General features: G+C 51.6%; 1 protein-coding gene across 1 annotated transcript in view; it reads right to left on the minus strand.

The window, feature by feature from the left end:
• Positions 1–19,811, minus strand: part of cep135 (centrosomal protein 135) — a 233,192-nt gene that overhangs the window by 196,363 nt on the left and 17,018 nt on the right. The window contains exons 3-4 of the mRNA XM_070869899.1: positions 19,349–19,539; positions 6,320–6,487 (exon numbers count right to left, since the gene is read on the minus strand). Of these exons, the coding sequence (XP_070726000.1) occupies positions 6,320–6,487; positions 19,349–19,539 (359 nt within the window). The remainder of the gene's footprint in view (positions 1–6,319; positions 6,488–19,348; positions 19,540–19,811) is intronic.

Here is a 19,811-nt window from a genome sequence, read left to right on the forward strand (position 1 = left end):
ATAATAGATTGACCCATCAAAGGTTGATTAAGAGCTCTTTATTTATTCCAATACTTGCCTCACTGCATACTGTTTAGATAAAAATTCTAATGAAAGTCTTATCTTTTAAACTTAACTTATTTTTAGATCCTTGCACGTTTAGAGTGATCGAGAAGTCGTAGACATATTTGAACTTCATCCATCAACAATCTTCCAACCACAAGGAACAGCGCGGAGATCTGATGTTTTCTATGTAACTGGGGCCATGAAACCCAAACAGGAAAGGGAGCGACTATTCCAAGCACTAACTTGGAGCTCAAGAAAGGAGTGCATCCATTCACAGCGTAGATACATCAGAAGTGGACGCCTGGGAGCCAGACTGGATAGCGTGATTGGGCAGGAGTAGCTGCATACAGCCGAGTCAGAACATTATTTTTATATATCATCAATTTGCATCTTTAAAGCTTTAAAGTAGAAAAATATCATGGCACTTTACAGAAGCACGGAAAAAAAAGGATGCCGAGCTAACAAAGGAGTTTCTGGTTCAATATTTGCAGTCCGGAGGACGGCAAACTGGCTGCGTTTTCCGTCATTCCGCCTTTGAAACTGACCATAACTTTGGGATTTGGTGCAGGCGGAAATTCTGAATTTGGGGTCTATCATTCACTGCTCCTTCACAGGCTGCACTTTGCCCTACCCACCCCCGCCACCCCCCCACAAAGCCGGCAATCAGTGTAATCACTCAAATCAGGGAAACTGACAAAAACGTTGCCACTTCCGCAATAATTACATTGGTTAGACGCAAAGTGATTCGGTGTAACTGGGGTTTTAACAGCGTATTGATGTGGGCCTGAAAAACTAATTTTATTTTTGTGCAGTGTAAAATATATCCATTTTAATAAAAATGTACATTTTTAAGAAACTTAATATATATATATATTTTTTTTAGTTTATTCATTGTTATTTCAGGTTTGCCTTTTCCACATGTGAGTGCCCCAATCTTGCATTTGCTCTCTCTAATATTTTTTTTTAAACTTAGAATTTTAAGAGCTTACCCACTTCCTGGTTCGCTGACTGAGAATTCTGTGTTGTAATTGGCTGCTTATACAGCTTGTTGATGTCACAGCAGCTCACAAGGGGATCCCCACTATACTCCACTGATTTGAATTGAACGTCAAAAAACCTGAACTTCTCAACTGAAATCGCGAGATCTTTGTGCGAAGCTTACTTCGGGGCCAGCGGTGACGCCTTTGCTTCGCCGCGGATTGCAAATTGCGGGCCATTAGGAGAGGTGAAAGCAGTGGGTTTTAAGGAAAGTCTTAAAGAAAGGGAGGTGGAGAGGCAGAGGGGTTTATGGAGGGAATTCCAGAGTGCTGAAGGTACGACCATCAATGGTGGGGCAAAGTGTGTGTGCGTTGTACAAGAAGCTGAAGTCAAAGAAATGCAGAGTTTGGTGGGTGGGGTGGGGTGGGAGGGGGGGGGGAGAGGTGGAACTTATAATGCTGGAGAAATAGGGAGGAGAAAAAAACCACAGAGGGATTTAAATGCAACAATGAAAATTTTAAATTGGAGGCATTAGAGCCGGAAGCTAAGGCGATCAGGATGATGAGGAACTGGGATAGTGCAGAATAGGATATGGGCACCATGGTTTCAAATGAGCTCTTTAATTTATGGAAGGTGCAGAAAGGATGGCAGGCCAGGTGAGTATTGGTGTAATCAAGCCTGAATATAATAAAGGCATGGTTGGGGTTCAGTGGCAGAAGGGCTCAAATAGGGGCAGAGGTGAGATGATACAGTGGTGGAAACAGGCATTCTTAATGATGGAAAGGATATTGGGTCAGAAATTCAACTCAGGGTTGAATAGGATGCCAAGACTGCAAACAGTCCTGTTCACCCTGAGGCAGTGCCTTGAGAGGGGATGGAATTGATGGTGAGGGTGAAGAGTTTATGGTGAAGGCAATGGCTTTGTTCTTTCCAATGTTTACCTGGAGGAAATTATGGCTCATCCAAGACTGGATGTTGGACAGTCTGATAGCATTGAGGCAATGGAAGGGTTGAGAGAAGCGGTGGAGAAGTAGAGCTGTCTGTCATCAGTGTATATGTGGAATCTGACCACATGTTTGCCGAAGGTCAGTTATGTAGATGAGGATGGGAAGGAGGCTCCCTTGGTGATGGTGTAGGTGCAGGAAGAGATGTTATTGCTAGAGATGCTCTGGTTACAGAAGCATGGTATTAGAGAAGGATGGAGTGATCGACTGTGTCAAAGGCTACAGAGAGATTGAGGTGCAATAATCCACAAAATTCAGAGACAATGTCATTTATGACTTTGATTAGGAGTGTTTCGGTGCTGTGGGAGGGGTAGAAACCTGATTGCAGAGAGTAAAACAGTGAGTAGAATCTACCAAAATTCTCTGGACTCTGGGGAGGTACCATCGGATTGGAAAGCAGCTAATGTAACGCCGCTGTTTAAAAAAGGGGCAGACAAAAGGCAGGTAACTATAGGCCGGTTATAGTTTAACATCTGTAGTGGGGAAAATGCTTGAAGCTATCATTAAGGAAGAAATAGCGGGACATCTAGATAGGAATAGTGCAATCAAGCAGACACAACATGGATTCATGCAGGGGAAATCATGTTTAACTAATTTACTGGAATTCTTTGAGGATATAACGAGCATGGTGGATAGAGGTGTACCGATGGATGTGGTGTATTTGGATTTCCAAAAAGCATTCGATAAGGTGCCACACAAAAGGTTACTGCAGAAGATAAAGGTGCATGGAGTCAGAGGAAATGTATTAGCATGGATAGAGAATTGGCTAACGAACAGAAAGTAGAGAGTCGGGATAAATGGGTCCTTTTCAGGTTGGCAATAGGTGATTACTGGTGTGCCACAGGGATCGGTGCTGGGACTACAACTGTTTACAATATACATAGAGGGGATAGAGTGTAGTGTAACAAAATTTGCAGATGACACAAAGATTAGTGGGAAAGCGGGTTGTGTAGAGGACACAGAGAGGCTGCAGAGATTTAGATAGGTTAAGCAATGGGCTAAGGTTTGGCAGATGGAATACAATGTCGGAAAATGTGAGGTCATCCACCTTGGAAAAAAACACAGTAAAAGGGAATATTATTTGAATGGGGAGAAATTACAACATGCTGCGGTGCAGAGGGACCTGGGGGTCCTTGTGCATGAATCCCAAAAAGTTAGTTTGCAGGTGCAGCAGGTAATCAGTAAGGCAAATGGAATGTTGGCCTTCATTGCGAGAGGGATGGAGTACAAAAGCAGGGAGGTTCTGCTGCAACTGTACAGGGTATTGGTGAGGCCGCACCTGGAGTACTGCGTGCAGTTTTGGTCACCTTACTTAAGGAAGGATATACTAGCTTTGGAGGGGGTACAGAGACGATTCACTCGGCTGATTCCAGATGAGGGGGTTACCTTATGATGATAGATTGAGTAGACTGGGTCTTTACTCGTTGGAGTTCAGAAGGATGAGGGGTGATCTTATAGAAACATTTAAAATAATGAAAGGGATAGACAAGATAGAGGCAGAGAGGTTGTTTCCACTGGTCGGGGAGACTCGAACTAGGGGGCACAGCCTCAAAATACGGGGGAGCCAATTTAAAACCGAGTTCAGAAGGAATTTATTTTCCTAGAGGGTTGTGAATCTGTGGAATTCTCTGCCCAAGGAAGCAGCTGAGGCTAGCTCATTGAATGTATTCAAATCACAGATAGATAGATATTTAACCAATAAGGGAATTAAGGGTTATGGGGAGCGGGCGGGTAAGTGGAGCTGAGTCCACGGCCAGATCAGCCATGATCTTGTTGAATGGCGTAGCAGGCTCGAGGGGTTAGATGGCCTACTCCTGTTCCTAATTCTTATGTTCTTATGTATAAGTTGCAAATGAGATGGGCATGGAGTTCGGAGGCAACAATGGGATAGAGGGAACACGAGGTGGGTCTTGGATGAATTGAGCTTGGAGAAGGCAAAAGCGGAGATGGGAGAGAGATTAGAAAGAGACAGGATTTCAGATCTCGGGTAGTATTAGGACTGGGTGGTGGTTTGGCTTGGTGGGTAAGGGTAAGGGGGAAGACTGAACAGATGGTCTCCATCTTGGCGAGAAAGAAATCCATGAGATTCCTGCACTTGTAGTTAGAGGTGAGGTTGGAGAGGTTTAAAGAAGCAGCTGGTAGTGGAGAGAGAGAGAGAGTGAGGGAGTCTGGGGTTATCTTTGTCCTTCAGGATGATCCTAGAACAGAGTAGTTTAGGCAGAGGACAACGAGGCCTGGTAGAGCTTGACGTGGTCCAGTCAGATCTGGTAACGGATGGTTCAGCCAATTGTGCACCAAGTACACTCAAGTGTGTGTCCTTTGGACTTGAGGCGACTAAGATAGGGCTGTACTGAGAAAATGACAGAGTTGGGAGATGCTGAAAAGGTTTCTGGGGATCAGGGTATCAAAGATGGAGATGAAGGAAAGGTTGAGCAAATAAACTGCTACAGAGACATTGTAATACGTGTGGGGGAGAACTAGGTTTCAACTTGTATATCAATATATTTCAGTTATTGAAGTTTAATACTTCAAACAAGACTTTATTAATTGAAACAATGTCCTACAATGTATGTGGAGTATATTATCCTATGTAACACGTGGTGAATTAAAACCCAGTACAGGGGCAACGTCGAGAATCCGGACTTCCGGAATCTGGACTGTTCTGGAATCCAGACGGATCGGTGGCAGGGTCGACCGGAATCCGTAAAATGTTCCGGAAACTGGACTCGATGACCCCGGGGCCCCGCCGCTGCCCGACCTTGGGCCTCGCCGCCGCTGCCCTTACCTCGGGGCCTCCTCGGTGGGGTCCGCCTGCCCGAACGCCTCCTCGGCAGGGTCCGCCTGCCCGAACGCCTCCTCGGCGGGGTCCGCCTGCCCGAACGCCTCCTCGGTGGGGTCCGCCTGCCCGAACGCCTCCTCGGCGGGGTCCGCCTGCCCAAACGCCTCCTCGGCGGGGTCCGCCTGCCCAAACGCCTCCTCGGCGGGCCCGCCCACCTGAATGCCTCCTTGGTGGGGCCCGCCCGACCGCCCAACAACATACTTGGCGGGGGCATGCCCTCCCAACAGCTCTTCATCGGGAATCACCCCCCCCCCCTCCCCCTCCCCCCCGATGTTCCGAAATCCGAAAAAACCCGAACCTGTGCTCAGGTGTCTCCAGATTCGTGATGTCAGAAAACAAATCGAAAATCCAGAAAAGCCCAGAATCTGAAACGGCCTCGGTCCTGAAGTTTAGGCACTGCACCTGTATTGATCCAGTTCAACTCGTATGATTTAATCACTGATTCAGCAGGAGGGGGAAGAAAATCGCAGAGTTACCCAAAACAAAGTATGCCTGGCCTCCACACTAACTGTGCCTATACATCTTACATTATATTTTTGAAATGCATTATGATTTTAATGTGACATTGGTAAAACACTAGCATGATTTTGAAATCTCTCCCACTTGATCTGTTGCTGCCCAGGAATATACATGCTACCTGGAGGCTAATATTTCATCAACTACTGAGTCGATACCTGATCAATGGAACTCACATGCAATAGAATTTATGAACAGGGAGAGATTCTAAATTTGGAAACAGAATGCTACTGTTGGTGATTGGAACAGTGAATTCTGACCTATCCCCTCGAACTATACCCGCCAGTCACAAAATCGCTTTGTTCCACTTGTTCATATTAAGATTGACTTCAATTAGGGCTACTAGAAATGAGTGTAGTAGCCTCTGAAAGAGTGACAGGGATCCACATAAAATGTTTTTTTTAAATCTAGAAATAAAATATGCACAATAGACTTCAATTAAAACATTGAAAATATTTTCAAAGTAGTAAATTACAATTATCTTTTTACTTTCTCCATATCCATTTTCTGTGTATGTGGAAATTCAAATTATTTCAATATACTAAAAATATTAATATTCTAAAACGAGAAACCCAAGTGCTTTTATATTCAACTGAGTGATTTTCTCTCTCCCCCTCCCCTTCCCACCCCCATCCCCTCCCCTTCCCTTCCCCCCCGCCGCCACCACCACCGGAGACAGTTGGCTCTGAATTGCTTCCGATGCAGGTCTGAGGTACTGGCCCCATTGACGTATGATGACAATGACAGCAGGATAACAAACCCTAGAATAGATTTCAAATTATATTTCTCGCCATAATTCTAATTCAATACAGTTATGTAGCACACTCCGTCACTGCCCAGCAGCACATTAGTGTGTACCAAATTAAAGCATCATCATTACATCCATATTTTCTTTGAAGGGAATGAAACAAATCAGATATGAAAGTAGTAATCTTACCTGGAGTTTGAACCACTGCTTGCAGATTTTTCTCTTGCAACTGCTGGATCTTTTCATTCTTTGCTTTACTCTCCTTCTCGACAGATCGCACTTTGTGCACATACTGGTTATTTAAGAATTTCAAATCTGCAGTGTCATGTTCCAACTTTCGAATGGTGTATTTTAAATCTTCAGGTTAAAGGAACAACAATTGAAATAAAATCACACCTCATAACACAGCAGCCAGTTTAATAGGTCAAAAAAGCAGTAAAACAGTGTAGAAATGGCCTGAATTTTACTGAGCTTTTTAACCATACTCTTCTTACTGAGCTTTTTAATTGTACTTCCATATACAGCTCAGGTCTTAAACACCTAGATTGTATGGGCCGGTAATGGAAAGAGCACTAAACTGGAGAACGGGGGGAAAATATGGTGCACAAGGTTCTTTTGGCCCCAACTGCACCCGTAATCTGATAGTGCTTCCTCCACCCATTACAATTGCATAGCAAAAGTGAGTGGGGAAGAAATAAAGCAGCAAAGATCCAGACTCATGGATCTTCACCCACTTTTCCAATTGCCAAATATTTTTATAGAATGTCTTTGAAATGCCCAGCAAAATAAATGTTAATATCCATTTACACATGCAAATATTTACATCAACTTGATGTTAACACTTAAACTGTGATATACATTTTAGGCAACATAGTGCACTATTTCCTGTTGAACTGGGATCCATGGCTCAAAATCCAGCTATATTTGAATTAACTAATCCTTAGTGGGCAAGTTTCATGTCGATACTCCCACAGGTACAAGATGGTGTCAGAGAAGTACATGCTCACACCATCTCAGCCTCTGAGCTAAAGACAGACAGTAGTGATGGCACAGCTTTATTCACACAGCACTTTCATACATAAGAACATAAGAAATAGGAGCAGGAGCAGGCTATTCGGCCCCTCAAGCCTGCCCCGCCATTCAATACGATCATGGCTGACCCGATCATGAACTCAGGTCCACTTCCCTGCCCGCTTGCTGTACCTGCATACTAACCGTTTGTGTTTCATGCACAAGTACCCCCAGGTCCCGCTGTACTGCAGCACTTTGCAATCTTTCTCCATTTAAATAATAACTTGCTGTTTGATTTTTTTTCTGCCAAAGTGCATGAGCTCACACTTTCCAACATTATACTCAATCTGCCAAATTTTTGCCCACTCACTTAGCCTGTCTATGTCCTTTTACAGATTTTTTGTGTCTTCCTCACACATTGCTTTTCCTCCCATCTTTGTATCATCAGCAAACTTAGCTACATTACACTCGGTCCCTTCATCCAAGTCGTTAATATAGATTGTAAATAGTTGGGCCCCAGCATTGATCCCTGCAGCACCCCACTGGCTACTGATTGCCAACCCGAGAATGAACCATTTATCCCTACTCTCTGTTTTCTGTTAGTTAGCCAATCCTCTACCCATGCTAATATGTTACCCCCAACCCCGTGAACTTTTACCTTGTGCAGTAACCTTTTATGTGGCACCTTGTCAAATGCCTTCTGGAAGTCCAAATACTCCAAATCCACTGGTTCCCCTTTATCCACCCTGTTCGTTACATCCTCAAAGAATTCCAGCAAATTTGTCAACATGACTTCCCCTTCATAAATCCATGCTGACTCTGCCTGACCGAATTTTGCTTTTACAAATGTCCTGCTACTGCTTCTTTAATAATGGACTCCAACATTTTCCCAACCACAGATGTTAGGCTAACTGGTCTATAGTTTCCTGCTTTTTGTCTGCCTCCTTTTTTAAATAGGGGCATTACATTTGCAATTTTCTTATCTGCTGGGACCTCCCCAGAATCCAGGGAACTTTGGTAAATTACAACCAATGCATCCACCATCCCTGCCGCTACTTCTCTTAAGACCCTAGGATGCACGTAGCATGTAGCAAAACTTCCCAAAATGCTTCATAAGCAAAGGTCAGACCAAAATAGAAGTAAGGGAGGAGTTAGAGAAGGATATTCAAAGAGGAAGCTGTTAAAGAGGCTTTTGAAGGAGAGGAAGATATATCAAGGAGGCTTTTGAAGGAAAAGACAGTACCACTTATGCCTTTGTCACTTCCAGACTCAACTATTCCAATGTTCTTCTGGCAAGCCTCCAAACCTCATAAACTTCAGCTCATCTAAAATGATGCTGTCTGTATCCTATACTTCCCCAAATTCAACTCCGCAATGAGCTGTTATTGCTACACTGACTTCCAGTCCCCAAACACCTCCAATCTAAAATTCTCATCCTTGTGTTTAAATACCTTCATTACCTCGCCGCATCACACCTCTATAACTTCCTCCAGTACTACTTCCTCCAAATCTCTGTTCCTCCAACTCTGGCTGGAATGATTATTCCCACGGCATTTTTGACTCTCTCTGCACATGCACGCCCATTTGTTACTGCGCTTGCCCACTCGATCCGGTTGTGCATGCGCAGTACCAAACGGTGCAGCGACCGCAGCTTGCACGGCCACATTTTCTTTGGCTCAGTACGGAAAAGGGCAGGAGATCGAATGGTTTGGGGGGGAAGGAGGGGGAAGAGTGGTGGGGGTGATGGGAGGGAGAAAAGAGGGGATCGGGGGAGGTGGGGGGGGGGGAGGGGAAGAGGAGCTCGGGGCGGGGGGGGGAGAGGAGCTCGGGGGAGGTGGGGGGGGGGGAGAGGAGCTCGGGGGGTGTGTGGGGGGGGGAGAGGAGCTCGGGGGAGGTGGGGGGGAGAAGGTGGGGGGGGGGGGAGGTGGGGGGGAGGAGGTGGGGGAGAGGAGGTGGGGGAGAGGAGGTGGGGGAGAGGAGCTCGGGGGAGAGGAGCTCGGGGGAGAGGAGCTCGGGGGAGAGGAGCTCGGGGGAGAGGAGCTCGGGGGAGAGGAGCTCGGGGGAGAGGAGCTCGGGGGAGAGGAGCTCGGGGGAGAGGAGCTCGGGGGAGAGGAGCTCGGGGGAGAGGAGCTCGGGGGAGAGGAGCTCGGGGGAGAGGAGCTCGGGGGAGAGGAGCTCGGGGGAGAGGAGCTCGGGGGAGAGGAGCTCGGGGGAGAGGAGCTCGGGGGAGAGGAGCTCGGGGGAGAGGAGCTCGGGGGAGAGGAGCTCGGGGGAGAGGAGCTCGGGGGAGAGGAGCTCGGGGGAGAGGAGCTCGGGGGAGAGGAGCTCGGGGGAGAGGAGCTGGGGGAGAGGAGCTCGGGGGAGGTGGGGGGGGAGAGGAGCTCGGGGGAGGTGGGGGGGGAGGGGAGAGAGGAGCTCGGGGGAGAGGAGCTCGGGGGAGAGGAGCTCGGGGGATGTGGGGGGGGGGGAAGAGGAGCTAGGGGGTGGAGGGGGAGAGGAACTCGGGGGAGGTGGGGAGGGGGGGGGGGGGAGAGGAGCTCGGGGAAGGTGGGGGGGGAGGGGAGAGGAGCTCGGGGGAGGGGAGAGGAGCTCGGGGGAGGTGGGGGGGAGAGAGGAGCTCGGGGAGGTGGGGGGGGAGAGAGGAGCTCGGGGAGGTGGGGGGGGGGGGGGTAGAGGAGCTCGGGGGAGGGGAGAGGAGCTCGGGGGGGGAGATGAGCTCGGGGGAGGAGATGAGCTTGGGGGGGGGGGAGAGGAGCTCGGGGGAGGTGGGGGGGGGGGAAGAGGAGCTCGGGGGAGGTGGGGGGGGGGGGGGAGAGGAGCTCCGGGGAAGGTGGGGGGGGGGGGAGAGGAGCTCGGAGAAGGTGGGGGGGGGGCAGAAAGAGGAGCTCGGGGGGGGGGGGGGGGGGAAAGAGGAGCTCGGGGGAGGTGGGGGGGAAGAGGAGCTCGGGGGAGGTGGGGGGGGGAAGAGGAGCTCGGGGGAGATGGGGGGGAAGAGGAGCTCGGGGGAGGTGGGGGGGAAGAGGAGCTCGGGGGAGGTGGGGGGGGAAGAGGAGCTCGGGGGAGGTGGGGGGAGAGAGTAGCTCGGGGGAGGTGGGGGGGGGGGGAAGAGGAGCTCGGGGGAGAGGAGCTCGGGGGAGGTGGGGGGGGGGAAGAGAGGAGCTCGGGGGAGGTGGGGGGGGGGGAGAGGAGCTCGGCGGAGGTGGGGGGGGAGAGGAGCTCGGAGGAGGTTGGGGGGGGGGAAGAGGAGCACGGGGGAGGTGGGATGGGGAGAGGAGCTTGGGTGAGGTGGGGGGGAGAGGAGCTCGGAGGAGGTTGGGGGGTGGGGAAACATAGAAAATAGGTGCAGGAGTAGGCCATTCGGCCCTTCGAGCCTGCACCGCCATTCAATGAGTTCATGGCTGAACATGCAACTTCAGTACCCCATTCCTGCTTTCTCGCCATACCCCTTGATCCCCCTAGTAGTAAGGACTACATCTAACTCCTTTTTGAATATATTTAGTCAATTGGCCTCAACAACTTTCTGTGGTAGAGAATTCCACAGGTTCACCACTCTCTGGGTGAAAAAGTTTCTCCTCATCTCGGTCCGAAATGGCTTACCCCTTATCCTTAGACTGTGACCCCTGATTCTGGACTTCCCCAACATTGGGAACATTCTTCCTGCATCTAACCTGTCTAAACCCATCAGAATTTTAAACGTTTCTATGAGATCCCCTCTCATTCTTCTGAACTCCAGTGAATACAAGCCCAGTTGATCCAGTCTTTCTTGATATGTCAAGTCCTGCCATCCCGGGAATCAGTCTGGTGAACCTTCGCTGCAATCCCTCAATAGCAAGATTGTCCTTCCTCAAGTTAGGAGACCAAAACTGTACACAATACTCCAGGTGTGGGCTCACCAAGGCCCTGTACAACTGTAATAACACCGCCCTGCCCTTGTACTCAAATCCCCTCACTATGAAGGCCAACATGCCATTTGCTTTCTTAACCGCCTGCTGTACCTGCATGCCAACCTTTAATGACTGATGTACCATGACACCCAGGTCTCGTTGCACCTCCCCTTTTCCTAATCTGTCACCATTCAGATAATAGTCTGTCTCTGTTTTTAACCACCAAAGTGGATAACCTCACATTTATCCACATTATACTTCATCTGCCATGCATTTGCCCACTCACCTAACCTATCCAAGTCACTCGGCAGCCTCATAGCATCCTCCTCGCAGCTCACAATGCCACCTAACTTAGTGTCATCCGCAAATTTGGAGATACTACATTTAATCCCCTCGTCTAAATCATTAATGTACAATGTAAACAGCTGGGGCCCCAGCACAGAACCTTGCAGTACCCCACGAGTCACTGCCTGCCATTCTGAAAAGTACCCATTTACTCCTACTCTTTGCTTCCTGTCTGCCAACCAGTTCTCAATCCACGTCAGCACACTACCCCCAATCCCATGTGCTTTAACTTTGCACACTAATCTCTTGTGTGGGACCTTGTCGAAAGCCTTCTTAAAGTCCAAATACATCAACTGGTTCTCTACTTGTCCACGCTACTGGAAACATCCTCAAAAAATTCCAGAAGATTTGTCATGCACAATTTCCCTTTCACAAATCCATGCTGACTTGCACCTATCATGTCACCTCTTTCCAAATGCACTGCTATGACATCCTTAATAATTGATTCCATCATTTTACCCACCACCGATGTCAGGCTGACCGGTCTATAATTCCGTGTTTTCTCTCTCCCTCCTTTTTTTAAAAAGTGAGGTTACATTGGCTACCCTCCACTCCATAGGAACTGATCCAGAGTCTGTGGAATGTTGGAAAATGACTGTCAATGCATCCGCTATTTCCAAGGCCACCTCCTTAAGTACTCTGGGATGCAGTTCATCAGGTCCTGGGGATTTATCGGCCTTCAATCCCATCAATTTCCCCAACACAATTTCCCGACGAATAAGGATTTCCCTCAGTTCCTCCTTCTTACTAGACGCTCTGACCCCTTTTATATCCGGAAGGTTGTTTGTGTCCTCCTTCGTGAATACCGAACCAAAGTACTTGTTCAATTGGTCTGCCATTTCTTTGTTCCCCGTTATGACTTCCCCTGATTCTGACTGCAGGGGACCTATGTTTGTCTTTACTAACCTTTTTCTCTTTACATATCTATAGAAGCTTTTGCAGTCCGTCTTAATATTCCCTGCAAGCTTCCTCTCGTACTCTATTTTCCCTGCCCTAATCAAACCCTTTGTCCTCCTCTGCTGAGTTCTAAATTTCTCCCAGTCCCTGGGTTCGCTGCTATTTCTGGCCAATTTGTATGCCACTTCCTTGGCTTTAATACTATCCCTGATTTCCCTTGATAGCCACGGTTGAGCCACCTTCCCTTTTTTATTTTTACGCCAGACAGGGATGTACAATTGTTGTAGTTCATCCATGCGGTCTCGAAATGTCTGCCATTGCCCATCCACAGTCAACCCCTTAAGTATCATTTGCCAATCTATCCGAGCCAATTCACGCCTCATACCTTCAAAAGGTACCCTTCTTTAAGTTCTGGACCATGGTCTCTGAATTAACTGTTTCCTTCTCCATCCTAATGTAGAATTCCACTATATTATGGTCACTCTTCCCCAAGGGGCCTCGCACAACGAGATTGCTAATTAATCCTCTCTCATTACACAACACCCAGTCTAAAATGGCCTCCCCCCTAGTTGGTTCCTCGACATATTGGTCCAGAAAACCATCCCTTATGCACTCCAGGAAATCCTCCTCCACCGTATTGCTTCTAGTTTGGTTAGCCCAATCTATGTGCATATTAAAGTCACCCATGATAACTGCTGCACCTCTTTTGCATGCACCCCTAATTTCCTGTTTGATGCCCTGCCCAACATCACTACTACTGTTTGGAGGTCTGTACACAACTCCCACTAACGTTTTTTGCCCTTTGGTGTTCTGCAGCTCTACCCATATAGATTCCACATCATCCAAGCTAATGTCCTTCCTAACTATTGCATTAATCTCCTCTTTAACCAGCAATGCTACCCCATCTCCTTTTCCTTTTATTCTATCCTTCCTGAATGTTGAATACCCTTGGATGTTGAGTTCCCAGCCCTGATCATCCTGGAGCCACGTCTCTGTAATCCCAATCACATCATATCTGTTAACATCTATTTGCACAGTTAATTCATCCACGTTATTACGGATACTCCTTGCATTAAGACACAAAGCCTTCAGGCCTGTTTTTTTAACACCCTTTGTCCTTTTAGAATTATGATGTAGTGTGGCCCTTTTTGTTACTTGCCTTTGTTTACTCGGCCTTCCACTATTGCTTTTTACCTTTCTACCATCTGTTTCTGACTCCATATTACTTCGCCATATCTCGCTGCATAGGTTCCCATCCCCCTGCCATATTAGTTTAAACACTCCCGAACTGCATTAGCAAATGTTACCCCTAGAACATCAGTTCCAGTCCTGCCCAAGTGCAGACTGTCCCTTTTGTACAGGTCCCACTTCCCCCAGAACTGGTTCAAATGTCCCAGGAATTTGAATCCCTCTCTCTTGCACCACTGCTCAAGCCACGTATTTATTCTAACTAACCTGCTCCCTCTACTCTGATTAGCACGTGGCACTGGTAGCAATCACTACCTTTGAGGTCCTAGCTCCCTAAATTCAGCTTGTAGGACCTCTTCCCGCTTCTTACCTATATCGTTGGTACCTACATGTACCACGACAGCTGGCTGTTCACCCTCCCTCTCCAGAAGCATTCAAAATGGAATAGAAATATTCGGTAAACTATTGCAATTTGCTGCATTCTATTTGATATTGCTCATCAGTTACTATTAACATGTTCCAAAGTTGATAAGTCTACGTGTTTATTCTACCACTTTCCAAAGTCTAGAAGAACACACATGGCGCGTGACATATCAAGTAAGCTCAGTACAGTTACGATGGCTAGACACAGAGCATATAAAAAGGTACAGTACCATTTGTAATGAACAGGGATTGATAAGGTTTTTAAGTGCTAAGCAGGAGAGAAATAACCGAGTAAAAGATGCAACAGTGAGCTTAATGAACTAAATATAGACTTTTTAAATAAGTGCCAATTGGGACAAATAACTGTGTGACATGCGTAAGCACACATTACCTACCTACCACCCCACCCCCGCAAATTTGTCAGTCAGTATAGAAATTGAACATGTGGCATTGGCTAGATACCCCCTACTAGATGATGGAAGGCAATGACGTGGAAAGTTTGGGACAAGTTGATATACAAATCAGTTCTTAAATAAATCCATTACTATCTAAAACAACTTCATAATCAGCTGTCTAAACATAGGCACATAACACCATACTGCTCTCACTTTTAAGATTATCTCTGGAATCTAATTAGACTTTCATGCCAACTACAATTAGCTGATTAATCAAGAAATTATTTTGGAACTTGATTGTAAAAAGAGGAGCTCGGGGGAGGTGGGGGGGGGGGGGGGAGGAGGGGAGACGAGCTCGGGGGAGGTGGGGGGGGGGGAAGAAGAGCTCGGGGGAGGTGGGGGGGGGGGGAAGAATAGCTCGGGGGAGAGGAGCTCGGGGGAGGTGGGGGAGAGGAGCTCGGAGGAGGTGGGGGGGGGGGGAAAGGAGCTCGGGGGAGGTGGGGGGGGGGAGAGGAGCTCGGGGGAGGTGGGGGGGGGAGGTGGGGGGGGGGAAGAGGAGCTCGGGGGAGGGGGAGAAGCTCGGGGGAGGGGGAAGAGGAGTTCGGAGGAGGTGGGGGGGGGGGGTGGGAGAGGAGCTCGGGGAAGGTGGGGGGGAAAGGAGCTCGGGGGAGGGGGGAGTTGAGCTCGGGGGAGGTGGGAGAGGAGCTCGGGGGAGGTGGGGGAGAGGAGTTCGGGGGAGGTGGGAGAGGGGGGAAGGAGCTCGGGGGAGGGGGAGAGAGGAGCTCGGGAGAGGTGGGGGAGGGGGGGAAGGAGCTCAGGGGAGGTGGGGGGGGAGGGAGAGGAGCTCGGGGTAGAGAGAAGCTCGGGGGAGGTGGGAGGGGAGAGGAGCTCGGGGGAGGTGGAGGGGGTGGAGAGGAGCTCGGGAGAGGTGGGGGGGTGGGGAAGAGGAGGGGGGAAGGAGGACCTTGGGGTAGAGAGGAGCTCAGGGGAGGTGGGGGGGGGAGGCGGGGAGAGCAGCTCGGGAGAGGTGCGGGGGGAGAGGAGCTCGGGAGAGGTGCAGGGGGAGAGGAGCTCGGGAGAGTTGGGGGGGAGAGGAGCTCGGGCGAGGTGGGGGGGGGGGGGGGGGAAGAGGAGCTCGAGGGAGGTTGGGGGGGGTAGTAGCTCAGGGGAGGTGGGGGGGGGGAAGAGGAGCTCGGGGGAAGTGGGGGGGGTTGGGAGAGGAGCTCGGGGGAGGTGTGGGGGGGGGGCGAAGGAGCTCGGGGGAGGTGGGGGGGGGAGTTGAGCTCGGGGGTGGGGGAGAGGAGCTTGGGGGAGGTGGGAAGAAGCTCGGGGGAGGGAGAGGAGCTCGGGAGAGGTGGGGGAAGGAGCTCGGGGGAGGTGGGGGGGGGGCAAGAGGAGCTCGGGGTAGAGAGAAGGTCGGGGGAGGTGGGGGGAGAGGAGCTCGGGGGAGGTGGGGGGGGGGGGAGAGGAGCTCGGGAGAGGTGGGGGGGCGGGGAGAGGAGCTCGGGAGAGGTGGGGGGGGGGAAGAGGAGCTCGGGAGAGGTGTGGGGGGGGAGAGGAGCTCGGGGGAGGTGGGGGGGGGGGAAGAGGAGCTCGGGGGAGAGTAGTTCATGGGGAGGTGGGGGAGAGTAGCTCGGGGGAGGTGGGGGGGGGAGAGTAGCTCGGGGGAGTTGGGGGGGGAGAGTAGCTCGGGGGAGGTGCGGGGGGGAGAGGAGCTCGCGAGAGGGAGGGGGGGGAAGAGGAGCTCGGGGGAGGTGGGGGGGGGGGGGAAGAGGAGCTCGGGGGAGGTGGGGGGGGGGAGAGAGGAGCTCGGGGGAGGTGGGGGGGGGGAAGAGAGGAGCTTGGGGTAGAGAGGAGCTCGGGGGAGGTGGGGGAAGAGGAGCTCGGGGGGGGGGGGAAAGAGGAGCTCGGGGGAGGTGCAGGGGGAGAGGAGCTCGGGAGAGGTGCAGGGCGAGAGGAGCTCGGGAGAGTTGGGAGGGGGGGGGGGGGGAGAGGAGCTCGGGGGAGAGTAGTTCAGGGGAGGTGGGGGAGAGTAGTTCAGGGGAGGTGAGGGAGAGTAGCTCGGGGGAGGTGGTGGGGGAGAGTAGCTCGGGGGAGGTGGGGGGGGGGGGAAGAGTAGCTCGGGGGAGGTGGGGGGAGGAGAGTAGCTCGGGGGAGGTGGGGGGGGGAGAGGAGCTCGCGAGAGGGAGGGGGGGAAGAGGAGCTCGGGGGAGGTGGGGGGGGGGGGAAGAGGAGCTCGGGGGAGGTGGGGGGGGGAAAGAGAGGAGCTCGGGGGAGGTGGGGGGGGGGAAGAGAGGAGCTTGGGGTAGAGAGGAGCTCGGGGGAGGTGGGGGGGGGGGGAAGAGGAGCTCGGGGGAGGGGAAGGAGCTCGGGGGAGGTAGGGAGAGCAGCTCGGGAGAGGTGCGGGGGGAGAGGAGCTCGGAAGAGGTGCGGGGGGAGAGGAGCTCGGAAGAGGTGCAGGGGGAGAGGAGCTCGGGAGAGGTGCAGGGGGAGAGGAGCTCGGGAGAGGTGCAGGGGGAAGAGGAGCTCGGGAGAGTTGGGGGGGGGGGGGGGGAGAGGAGCTCGGGAGAGTTGGGAGGGGGGGGAGAGGAGCTCGGGAGAGTTGGGAGGGAGAGGAGCTCGGGGGAGGTGGGGGGGAAGAGGAGCTCGGGGGAGGTGGGGGGGAAGAGGAGCTCGGGGGAGGTGGCGGGGTGGGGGGGAGAGGGGAGAGGAGCTCGGGGGAGGTGGGGGGGGAGGGGATGTGGGGGGGGGAGGGGGAGAGGAGCTCGGGTGGGGGGCTGTGGGTGGGGGGAGAGGACTCGGGGTAGAGAGGAGCTCGGGGGAGGGGGAAGAGGAGCTCGGTGGGGGGAAGGAGCTCGGGGGAGGTGGGGGAAGAGGAGCTCGGGAGAGGTGCGGGGGGAGAGGAGCTCGGGAGAGGTGCGGGTTGAGAGGAGCTCGGGGGAGGTGGGGGGGGAGGAGCTCGGGGGATGTGGGGGGGAGGAGCTCGGGGGAGGTGGGGGGGGAGGAGCTCGGGGGAGATGGGGGGGGAGGAGCTCGGGGGAGGTGGGGGGGGAGGAGCTCGGGGGAGGTGGGGGGGGAGGAGCTCGGGGGAGGTGGGGGGGGCGGCGGGGAGAGGAGCTCGGAGTAGAGAGGAGCTCGGGGGAGGTGGGGGGGGGGGGGAAGAGAAGCTTGGGGGAGTTGTGGGGGGAAGGAGCTCGGGGGAGGGAGGGAGAGGAGCTCGGGAGAGGTGCGGGGGGAGAGGAGCTCGGGAGAGGTGCGGGGGGAGAGGAGCTCGGGAGAGGTGCGGGGGGAGAGGAGCTCGGGGGAGGTGGGGGGGGGGTGGGGGAGAGGAGCTCGGGGGAGATGGGGGGGAGAGGAGCTTGGGGGAGGTGGGGGTGGGGGGAAGAGGAGCTCGGGGGGTGGGAGAGGAGCTCGAGAGAGGTGGTGGGGAGAGCTCGGGGGGGAAGTGGGGGGGAGAGGAGCTCGGGGGAGATGGGGATGGGGGGGAAAGAGGAGCTCGGGGGAGGTGTGGGGGAGAGGAGCTCGGGGGAGGTGTGGGGGAGAGGAGCTCGGGGGAGGTGTGGGGGTGGGGAGGAGCTCGGGGGAGGGAGCTCGGGGGAAGTGGGGGGGAGAGGAGCTCGGGGGAGGTGGGGGGGGAGGAGCTCGGGGGAGGGAGCTCAGGGGAGATGGGGGGGAGGGGAGGAGCTCGGGGGAGATGGGGGGCGGAGAGGAGCTCGGGGGAGATGGGGGGGGGGGAAGAGGAGTTCGGGGGAGGAGAGGAGCTCGGGGGAGGAGGGGGGGGTCGAGAGAGGAAGGAAGTGGAGCTTGTTGGGGGGTGGGGGGGCGTGGTTGAAGCAGATGGAGATCATGGTGCAGGTGTAAAGAGGAAGGGGGAGAAGAACATGATCCAGGCCTAACAGAGCACAGGAGAACTTGATCTATCTTCCCATCTGGATCACGTTCTTGCTCTCTTCAATACATTTTTTTAAATTCTGTGTTGGTTCTACAACATGCATGAGATTGCATTTATTTGCCGGACTTGACTATTCCAATGTTCTCCTGGCCAACCTCCCATCTTCCACCCTCAATGAACTTGAGCTCATCCAAAACTCTGCCCCATGCATCCTAACATGCATCCTAACATTTACCCATCACCCCTGTGCTTGTTGACCTACATTGGCTCATGGTCTACCAACAACATTCCCGCTAAGCCGCACGGCCACGCAGTTGTCTGGAGGTACCATGCTGGCTGCATACCAGCTTTTGAATGGGAGATTTTGTGCATGCACAAAATTTTTGCATGAATTGCGCAGCCTGTTAAAGCAACCACACACCCCCCAAAAAACATTGGTGGAATATTTTCCACCAACACTTGGATTTTAAAATTCTCATCCTCATGTTAAAATCCCTCCATGGCCTCACCACTTCTTGACTGAACTCGACAGTGTGAGCGCTGGGAATGCCCCTAACCCGGAAGGGTGAGCCCTGTCTGTTCTCTGAAAGCAGTAGTATAGCTGTGAGCTCCGGAGCCCGGCTGTCACAATGATCTTGCAGGCAGGATCAAATTGTACATTCCAGACAAACTGTTGGGTGTGCCATGTCCTCCAAGGGGACCAATCAAAAATCTGGTGTTGGAAATAGACATGGCCAAGTCTTGTGCATCACCCACTCCAACCATTGGTGGCCACGCCTACAGCCGTCAAGGCCCTAAGCTCTTGAATTAACCCCTTAAACCAGTCTGTTCCCCAAAGTCCCTCTCCTCCTTTAAGAGTCTCCTTAAACCCCACCTCTTTGATCAAGTTTTTGGTCACCCCTCTTAATGTTTCCTTCTTTGGTTTGTTGTCTATTTTTGTCTGATTATGCCTTTGTGACGCACTTTGGACATTCTGCTGTGTTAAAGGTGCTATATAAATGCAAGTGGTTGCTGAATAATATTTTAAAAACTGAAAGAAAAGATTTTAAATCAGAGTTGAAAATAATTTCAACACATTCATGCACCAGACAAAATAAACTCCATTTGTCTGTAATTACAACAGCAATATCGTTACATCAATACTTTAAGAATTTTCTCCAAGCTACACACAGCCCACACATACCTTTGATGTGTTGATCTGACTCTTCCTTTACTCTCAGTAATTCCTGGTGGAGCTTGTTGTTCTCCTGAACAAGACGTGCATTCTCGGCTCTATATGGTTCAAGTACAGAGTCCAAATTCTTGCTCTCTTTTTCTGTTTTTCCCGATGACAGCTTGGCATTGCGGAGGCTTTCTGTAGTGTGCACCAAATCACTGCAACACATTAACTATTGTTTAAAATGCTATAAACAATGGAAACACTCCCTAAATTCAATTAGCAATTAACTTCTTTAAAATTTCCAACATTGCAGGAGATACTCTTTTTTGGATGATTTAGCATTTTCACCACACCAGAACCCCCTCAGACATTAATTTGTTTAATTTTTAACTACAGCTATTTAAAAATGCATTACAGTGAGGACCAACTAGTACGACAGGGGCAGCCAACCTTTTGGAGCAGGGGTCCAGATCCATGTGCCACTACT

Source organism: Pristiophorus japonicus, chromosome 2 (genome assembly GCF_044704955.1).
Source record: "Pristiophorus japonicus isolate sPriJap1 chromosome 2, sPriJap1.hap1, whole genome shotgun sequence".
NCBI lineage: Eukaryota > Metazoa > Chordata > Chondrichthyes > Pristiophoridae > Pristiophorus > Pristiophorus japonicus.